This window comes from Octopus sinensis, unplaced genomic scaffold (genome assembly GCF_006345805.1).
Source record: "Octopus sinensis unplaced genomic scaffold, ASM634580v1 Contig09616, whole genome shotgun sequence".
Taxonomy (NCBI): Eukaryota; Metazoa; Mollusca; class Cephalopoda; order Octopoda; family Octopodidae; genus Octopus; species Octopus sinensis.
In genome coordinates, this window is record NW_021831849.1 from 119,784 (window position 1) to 129,729 (window position 9,946).

At 32.0% G+C, this 9,946-nt stretch overlaps 1 protein-coding gene across 1 annotated transcript; it reads right to left on the reverse strand.

The window, feature by feature from the left end:
- Positions 1-763: 763 nt before the first annotated feature.
- On the reverse strand, positions 764-1,989 carry LOC115228149 (lysine-specific demethylase 5A-like). Its single transcript, XM_036498854.1, has 2 exons — positions 1,031-1,989; positions 764-999 (listed from the first exon to the last, which is right to left on the reverse strand). The coding sequence occupies exon 1, from the start codon at positions 1,975-1,977 to the stop codon at positions 1,147-1,149; it is 831 nt and encodes a 276-aa protein (XP_036354747.1). The 5' UTR covers positions 1,978-1,989; the 3' UTR covers positions 764-999; positions 1,031-1,146.
- Positions 1,990-9,946: the final 7,957 nt, after the last annotated feature.

The window sequence follows — 9,946 nt, forward strand, 5'->3', positions numbered from 1 at the left end:
CTTTCAAAATGATCTAAGGATCAGCCTCAATCCAATTGATTAATTCATTTATATTTATTTGATTTTTTTGAATGTCTTTTACCTCCTCTTGGATGTATTTCTTTATCTTTATTTTAAATTCAATGATAAGCTGTAATCAAATTCACTACAAGAGAAGAACATAGAGACCACCAATCGCCAAAATTTTCATGTGTTTCAATTATTATTTTTTGTATGATCACTGTACTTGCGATATCTTGTTTTTCAGTCATCTAAAACAATTTTCGATGTATTTTGACAAAACATTTTTTATATGCAACATTGACTTTCGTAATTACAAATTATAAGTTTGTACTTAAAAATTTAATTTTTGTGGTTGCAGCTTGAAGTTTGTACTTGCAAATTTTGACAAGGATTACACGAATATTCACAACGCTTTATGCTTCCTTAAAAATAACTTCCTGGAAAAACAAGGACGTAAATTTTTGTAGTTATCTATTGCCATTATTAGCAAAAATAGCTATGCAAGCTTTTATTCAGAAGTCCACTACACAAGAAGTGGGCAAATTACAATAATAAAAAGAGAATTAGACGCAAATTTTTCGTAAATGATAGGAATATCTTAATCTCAGCAAATCACATGATAATTATTAGGAAAAACTTTATAAATTGAATTTTAACAATTATTAATTCACGACGAAGGATCTAACGTATCAGAGAGAGGGTTTAAAAAACGGGAAGATAAATCATGTTCTAAATTCTTGTGATCATCGAATATGTCATCATCCTCTTCCATAGAAACCAACCTAACCCCAGAAAGTAGTTTTACGGCAGGGGGCGACTCAGGTAAATCAGCAGTCAAAACTTCTTCAAACAATCCAGGTGTGGGTTTGAGGTTGTCAAATTCGTCGAGACAGTTCTGGCAATAGTAATCACACATATAATCCACAATGCTCTCTGTAACACAAATTGTATGGAAACGTGCATTGCAATTGACACACGTCACCCAATCAACAGGGCCTGCCAAAATGTCATCATATAAGAAAAAAACCTACGGGATACTTGCAGTTTAAGGAATCACAGTTAATGTCGTCTTCTTCGTAGTATTCACCTACGAACGACTCACTGCTTGAATTAACTGAGTATAACCCGCTAACGCTATCAATCTCATCTAATCATGATTAATATTAAATTACTTGTGTTTTTTACTTTACGTGGCTTTTTCATCTTGACTTCGTCTTTTGATTGAAGTCTCTTTTTTCCACGTGGACGACCCTTTCCAACTCCTTCTTTCCTTGAAGTGGTGGAGTTAACAATGTCTGGAAAAAGTGGATTTGAAGACCCTCTTGAAACTTGCAGCAATTCCCACAATTTATCTGCTTCATGAGAACTTATTTGATAAAGATCTCCTTCCACCATTAGTTCCTCAATACACGAAAAATCATATTCAGTCAACTCCATTGGAGGGCATTCGAAATTTCGTGGAACTAGCTGTGCTTTTCTTGTTCTTCTTCCACTCTGCTTTAAATCACTTTTTTGTTCTTCAACATGAGATATATTAGGCTCGTTCAAAAAAGCAGACATTTGATTTTCGTTATCTGTATTAAACATAGACAGCTGCTTGTAGTTTATTGGAGAACTGCTAGTTTCGCTACCATGACTGCGAAGAAGATCAGCGACTTGTTCTTTACAGAGTAATCTTTTCACTCTTATTTGCCAGTTGATCATAATCTCAGCCACACATTGAAGAAGCTCTCCTTCAGGAACTCTGACGGTAGATCTCTGCAGTCCCACCAATAAATTAATGACATTCTTAATCCGGGGACGGCGAGTACGGGAACACTTCATGCATACAAACTTATTAGTCTTGCTTTGCCCTATCGAATTCCTTATGGAAGCTGAGCCTGTTCGAAGTGAAGGCATAACGCAGCTTTCTATAATATTCAATTTAAAAGTAATACCATGGAACAGATCATTGCACACGCTACAACACAGCATTGCGTTGTTAGGAGCTTTCTGGCATACACAAAACTGGGAAGTTTTCAAACGGTGGTGATTCCGCTTTTCTAGGTTAAACATTCTGGTCATCTTGATGGCATCTAATTCCACTTTCTTGGAATTTTTATAGGCTACCATCTTGAATTTGAGTTAGTAATCCAAACCACGTTCGATGTGTGTCGTGACAGGGCACGAATATCATACAAGTCATTCCATTCCAATTTTTTGTCTAATTTATATACTTTTCGGAATTCCGCCAAACATTCCTCATGATTAGTTGATGGCCACATTACCTAATTAATTATGATACAATGCTACAGAAAGTAAAGACTCCGTCCAGTTTGGTTTAAGAAAAAATTTCCGAAAACTATCTTTCCAATTCCGATTTTCTTTAACACATGATTCTAAAATTTCCATTTCTTTAATCTTAAGCGGAAGGGTGGATCCAATCTCCAACAATTGCTCCAAAATGTCAAAAGGAAAACTTAAATTTCCAGTCTAAAATAAGATTACTAAAATATATACCATCACATCATTATACGCACTTAGCCACACCTCTGAGTCACGAATTGCTTTCCTGGCCAGAATTACATTTGGAAGGATTATTGACTGTTCAACATCCTCTCCCAAAATCTAAAACATTTTCAATTATTTCTAACTTGTTCGAGTTCATAAACTGTTAATTTACCGCTAAATATAAAACAAACATTAACAGCTTACCTTTCTAACAACATGCGAGCATCATCTTCTATTCTTCTTGCAGCCCACAAGACTTGATTAATTGCTAGTAGTCTGTTCGCCACAGAAGTGTGTCTCACTGCTGAACGCTCAGAAGAAAGAAAGTCGATAATCTGTTCAATCGATATTTGATTGACAAATAGATCGTATGATTTATTCAGCCATTCATACTGACGTGAGAGCTATACAAATGGGAATAGGTAATGTTTACATCGTTCAATGCCGCCTCTTCAGACAGTTCTATTTTATCGAAGGGGATATCAAACAAGAGTGTTCTCTGCACTCTTAAAATGTCAATCGTTTCATTCTTCCAAAGCGAGTTAGTCTCTTCTCGAAATAATTCTATGCGCTCCAACAAGCGATCGAAATTTTCAGAATTTTCAATCTTTAAAGGAAGTTCAGATATTCGATGCTTCAATTCCAATAAATCAGTCAAAGACATCTTCATGGCATGATTCCTGAAAAAATTTCGTTTACCACAATTTACCATTCATCGTCATTTAATAAATTATGCAGAAACGAAGTTGCTTTCCTCGCGATATTGAGGTTTGACTTTACGACTGATTCCAATGATGAATATTCCTTGCATTTAAAAAATCCATTTGAAATTCCTTCCTCATAAAGTTTTGCCAAACCAATATGATCTACAAATTCTTTTATAAATCTTAACCAAGTGATTTCGTTTCATTTGAGTTTTGGCAAGAAAATAATATCATTTTCTTGTTCCATTTTTCATAATGGAGAATTTGATTTTTCAATGAATTACTCATTGATTCTATCTCACTTAAATTATATCTGAATCTAAAAGCATGGCAAGAAGGAGGACATTCACAGAGTTTATCCAGGTGAGATGGACATACCAATCGGTCTAAAATGATAAATATCCTGATGTACCACTACAGCTACATGTGAAGGCCCATAAGAAACAATGTGTTCTACAATGGCAGCATAAACGTTCACAATCAGGCAATAATTCAAAAATAGTTCGCTTTAAAAGAGTAATTCCCTTTAAAATAAAGAAAATCTTATAAAACCTTTTTTTCGATATGAGAGAGCAAGTCGGTCTGAGCTTTGATTAGCAGTCTAAGATCATCCATGCAATAGGAGAAAAAATCAGGATTTAATGCTTTCGAGGTGACCATTTTAAAAATCAGTTCGTCGTGAGAGAAAACACCTTCTCGAGAATATTGAGCATTGTGAGCAATACAATCACGGCCAATTGGAATCTACATTAGTTAAAATAAAAAACCCAATCGGATGGACAAAAATTAACAGCTTCGTTGAAATTGAGACCCTGGTTAAAACCTCCATGATAAGCACGGGGAAAAGTAACAACAAACTCCCCAGGTAATTGATCAAGTTTATAAACGTCAACTCCATGTTCGAGAAGAATAGAAGGACTCAACAATGTAGTGAGGTGGTTTAATAAATCATAACTCTGATCAAATAATTCAGGTGCCACCTCTTTCATAACTGCTTCAAACTTATCAGCATGTCTCCGACCAATTCCATACCACGTCTTGATATCTCCCCTTTAAAATAAATATTCAATTTTTACCAATGCATAAAATTTACTGAATAACTCCAATGATCCTCAACATGCCAACAAAAACACGAGAAACACATCCCAATGTAACACCAAGGGACACGAACCCCAGACATTGTCTCAGTATACATAGAGAGGGCAGAAGATGGGATTATTCCAAGATTGTTCAGATTCCACGGAGAAGACGCGTATTTCTCACTTGTATTCGAGAAACCGGACCCAAACTCAACCACATGTAAATCGGTTCCATATTCCACAACCTCATCCTTTTCACCATAACTATCCATTATATTCCAGAATGTCTCCTCGATTAGACCTGAAGTGATTTTTGTATTTGCAGTCTAAATAAAAAAGCTTCATTTCGGATAATTACAAAATTAGTAGAAAAATACTGTTCCTTATAACTATGTGCTTTCTTGAGAAAATCTCCCAATTTGTATTTCGTTAAAGAATCGGTAAATCCATATGGTTCCTCTGTTTTAATGCGCTAAAAAATATTAGAAGTGCGACATACATCAGACGAGCACCTTGTACATATATTCATATGTTTATTTGTATGAATCGCTAAGACAGAGCACTTAGTATGAACATTCCTCCCACAAAAAAAGCATTTCATCCAAGGATTTATTCTCCCGAGATTCCCCTCAAGACAAACATAACATTCTCGTTTGGAAGAAATACAGCTCGGTACAGTTGACATTTTGTTTGAAAAAATCGAGTTCGCATCCATTTCACTTTTTTCAGCTTCTCCAATTTCTGAAGTGTATTCGGCTTTTTCAAAATATAAAGTATTTTGTGTCAGAGTCTGAAATATTTCTTACATTATGTTAACCACATCGAATAATTCCGGATGTAAATAAGGTAATAAAACATGCTGATAAACATCATGAAGTTTTTTTCCATATAAAGAAGTGCTCACAGTATTTTGGGAAATTTCTCGCCAGTACGGATCCGAGTTTAAAAAAGGTTTATATCCACCTCTCTTTTTTACAGCCTATCATTACATAGAAATGAATCTAACATGGAATAAAGTGTAAAAATCCAAACGCCTTCCATCAATTTTAACGTCCTTAAGAAAAAGTTGCTATGTTTATATATTAGTAAATTGTTACTTTTTCATGCCAAAATGAGCATAATTTCCTAAAGAAAAGTTGACGGCATCGATAAATTGGCTAAAAATTAAAAGATTATTATACATTCAATTCGTACGGACGTTGTGTTCGGGGAACAAAAGTACTTTTATATACTTCTGCGTTAAACGATGGTCTCCAAGTCTAAAAATACAAAAAAGCTATTTGCACATCTGGAGGGATTATTTTGCATATTCCGTAGGGCTCGGCTTGATTTCTTATGAGGGAAAGATAGTACCCCGGGCCTCGGCTCCATTCTTCTTCAGTTGGGTAAAATTTAGGCGCTTCAGGTGGAACAGTAAATAATTTTTCGTGATTCATAACTATATAATCGTTTAATATTAAATATTGAGATTTAGTTTAAGTTGATTAAAATGCAGTTAAGCATACATGACAATACTTTACTAAATCAATTACTTTTTACGGTTGTTTATATAAATTTTAACTTAAAATAATTTTTATTATTATGATTTTAAACTTTGACAAAATTAAGCTTATTAAGTTACATACAATAATCGATATAATAGTAAACTAAATCAATAAAACATTTAACATTACAAACTCAATAAGCAGCAACTAGCATAGCATTGGTGAATCAACTGGGGAGGAATTGCCTTGCCATTGTCCCAAAGACAAAGAGAACACAAGATCGGAGCCAAGTACTTATGGTGAGAGTATATTTTTTGATTTTCTTTTTTCTGCTTTAGGTCGACAATTCATTCATAGACACAACATGGTGTTGGCATATTTTAAGACCAAGCTTCAAGTATACTCCAATTTTCATATACTCTTTGTCTGGATGAATCCAGTAAATACAAATGGCAAAGTATTTAGGCAATCACCAGAATGATGTTTGCACGTAGCATTGATGCGTTAGTACAAAGACTTCGCAATTTTAAAGTCATTGATATAGTTTCAGTTCCTCTGAACATGAAGATTTGCAGGTATCTCGAGACCAGAAAAAATCCATATGGAACGAAAGCATGGAACATGGAACGAAAACTCAGACAACCCATGCTGTTTAAAACAATAAAAGGGGAGAGCCGAATTAGAAAAAAATAGCAATTAATAGCGAGGCATAAGCCAACATTTCCAAAACGGATTGAAAAATCTTTAACATACCGAGATCCTTTTGATTTTTAAAACACTTGCTGCTGAAAAATTGCTTAAACTTGTTTTGAACGGAACCCACAACTGGGATCTCTTTATTTCTCTCCGAAGAACTGAATAATTTATTTGATAGCTGTTTGATCACTTATTAATTTCGTTTTGGCGGGTTAGTTGTACATAAATGGCAAGGAACTGGATATTTCCTATTTACAGATCGTACTGTCAAACATATTTAATCTAAATTATGGTTTTCACGCAACTAAGACATAATAAATAGTCTTAATCATTGATGATTTGCTAGTTTTAGATTTCTAACAATATTATACTCTCCACATGTGAATGAAGTACAAGTCGCCGTATTCTTCAATATAGTATTCGTAGTATTCGTTTCTATACATAAGCTAAGAGAAAAGGTTTTGTAAGCAGTCCTAAACCAATTACGGTTGATTTTTTAACGAACATTCGAATTTTTACAAATAGAATCAGTCATTAAAAGTTTTTTTCCTTTTTTTTATATCTTGCATTACATTTTGTAGTTCACCAGTAATTTTTATATTTGAAGGTGAATTTTATAGAATAAACTTTGCCATAGTCTCAATTGCACACATTTCATCACAGAAACCAATTCTCTCTACATCTTTATCATTTTTATTCTCTTGATCCTTATCTTCACAGGACATAACCTTATCTTTAATTGTTCCCAAAAATTCTTCATCATTGTTTTTGCATATTTTATAGGTCTCGCCACAATTAAACACATCTTTGAGATCATGAGATGACATTTTTGATAAAAAGTCAGCATGGCTTTCATATAAAAATATAGGATTGACTAATTACTCATCTCCTAATATAGTACAAGATTTTATTCAAAATTTATTCTCACAAAATTAATCATGTACTTGAAGCTTTAAAATTTTGAAATTAAATTTTTTGAATTTGTTGTAGCATTCCATGGCATATTTATTGCATTCCATTTGTAATAGTCTCGCCAAATGATCTTTTATTCTGAATCCATTCATAAAGCGGTATATGAATTAAGGAAAACTTTGAGGAAATTTTGTTAGAATTCTTGTTTTTAAAATAAAATTCATTGCTTAGAATTTTGTTTATTGTTCCTATTGCCATGTTGAATACTTTACTTTATTGTGTAATGTTTTTAAATTTTTTTATAGTTAAAATCTTTGAGCTTTCTTTGAAACTTACATGTTTTTCGATTGTTTTTTGCGTTATTCTTTTGTCCGCGCATCAGTCAAAATTCAAAAAATCGTATTCGTTAATAAAATTTTCGTTAAAATTTGATTTTCTTAAAAATTTTCGTTAATCCGAATTTAACGATATTGCTTCGTGATAGAAATAAGAGTCGATACATTTATCAAGATGAATATAGTGATACTACATAACAAGCCTGATTTGTGTGTTTTTGATTAAAAAGAATCATATTTTCCTGATTGAAATTGGGAATGCATCTGGCCAAAGACTGCGTCATGTAGAGATTGAGAAGCTTAGAAAATATTATTTCCTATCTGAGAAGTTGGAGCTGATATACCACGCAAAAGTCTTTTTAATCTGATTTCGGAAAACCCTAAATTGATGAAAATGGAGAACTTTAATATTTGTACTACTTTTTCTTTTACTTCAAATTTTCATTTAGATACATTTTTTGAAAGATAATCCTTTCAAGTTTATTACGCTATGTTATTAATCTGATTATTTAATTTATAAATAGAAAATCTTTGCTCTGATTAATACTGAAAATTTTTTGCTTAGTAAAACTTTCAAAATTCAATTATGAAAAAAGTCGAATCTAATAAGTAACAATATATGATTAATACTTTTAATTACATTTAGATTCAATAAGATTAAGTTGAACTATGAATTTAATATAATGTAGGAGTTTTTGGAAAATAGAAAAGCCATTTTTTAAAAATTCGATAGATGAAAAACATTGTCTTAAAAATAATCCTGAACCGACTGAAAAAAATGAAGATGTAAGGGAAAGTAAATTTATACTTTATTTTATTTTAAGAAGTGGATTTTATGAAAAATTCTAAAAATACTTTCTTTAAAAATAAATTATTTACTTCATTCAAGAATACATTTTTGAAAACTGAAATTGATAAAAAAGTGATTTTTGTTTCTATGCTGTAGGACAGTCATTCAAAAACTGATCAAAATGGATTTTGTAATACTCCGACAGAATCTTTATTTAAAATCGGAAATAAAAAGTCGAATACTTTTAGAGTGAGTTTTCAATAGTGTCAATAAAATAATTTAAGAATCCTCAGTTGGATTTTAGCAATTCAAAGATTATTCGTGGAATGGACTGTATTAAAATTGAATGGAATTTAGCTGAATGTTTGTTGTCCTCTTATTATGAAAAATATTTTTTCAAATCAGTATTTAGAATGTATATTAAATATGTTAGTATCACGTGAATTTGTTAGGAATCGATAGTGAAAATAATAAATTAATTATTTCGATGCGCCAAGACATTAATTATATGTTTATAATACGGTGTAACAGTATTTTGCTATAAATAGATCGACTTCAGGTTGTGTTTATATGGGAACCAGTGATATAAACGACGAAGAAGTGTCTATTCAGGCCCTTGTTAAAGTTAAATGATCAAATTTATTATATATTAAATCTAGAAGTTTACAAATAACCAAGTAGACCTCATAAAAGTTGAAATGTGTTCAAGTCAAATTGTAAATCTAAAAATTTTACATTGGGATCAACTATGGCTTTTGAAAAAATTCCAATTCGGAGTTATTTTGCAAAAAGATGGGCAGGTAAGTTTTATCTACGCGTGAACTTTTAGGTCAAAGAAGAATCAATGTTTGATAATGTGACAACCAGATATTTTGAAACTTTTCTTAAATCAATTGCACAGAGAGTGCGGCTCAAAGGATTTAAAAAGAATTAACTAAAATTATTAAAATCTAGATATTCAGGAGAATTGGATGTATCAAATGATTCAAGCGGAAAAGAATCATTTTATAGCGTTTTTAAAGATCTTGAAATTATGTTCATGTTGCTACAATGATAAAAACTAATAACGTCGAATTAGATCGTGTAACAAATACTTGAAAAAATATTTTTAGCTTTTAAAAAAAAGATTTATCGGAAACGATGTGGTGGTTATTGTTTTTCGTGAAAACGAGACTCTTTTTAATCCTCAAATGATCACATCCAAAATGATACATGTTTTTGTTGTAATTACATTATTGCAACATAGAGGAATTTATTCAGTATTTTCTTTATAGTAATTTGTAGGTTGTCATTCATTCACGAAAGGAAATTGAAGAATTTAGTTTAATCATTCCCTCTAGTTTTACAGAAGTTTTGTAACTTTATGTACTTTTAGATTTCACAATTTAAAAATATTTTGTACCCAAAACTGATCAATGCTTATTTGGCTTCATTGACATGTGAAAGCTTCGCA

Excerpts from the sequence above, each read along its gene's own strand:
- LOC115228149 (XM_036498854.1), bottom strand. The coding sequence starts at position 1,977 with ATGCTGTGTTGTAGCGTGTGCAATGATCTGTTCCATGGTATTACTTTT.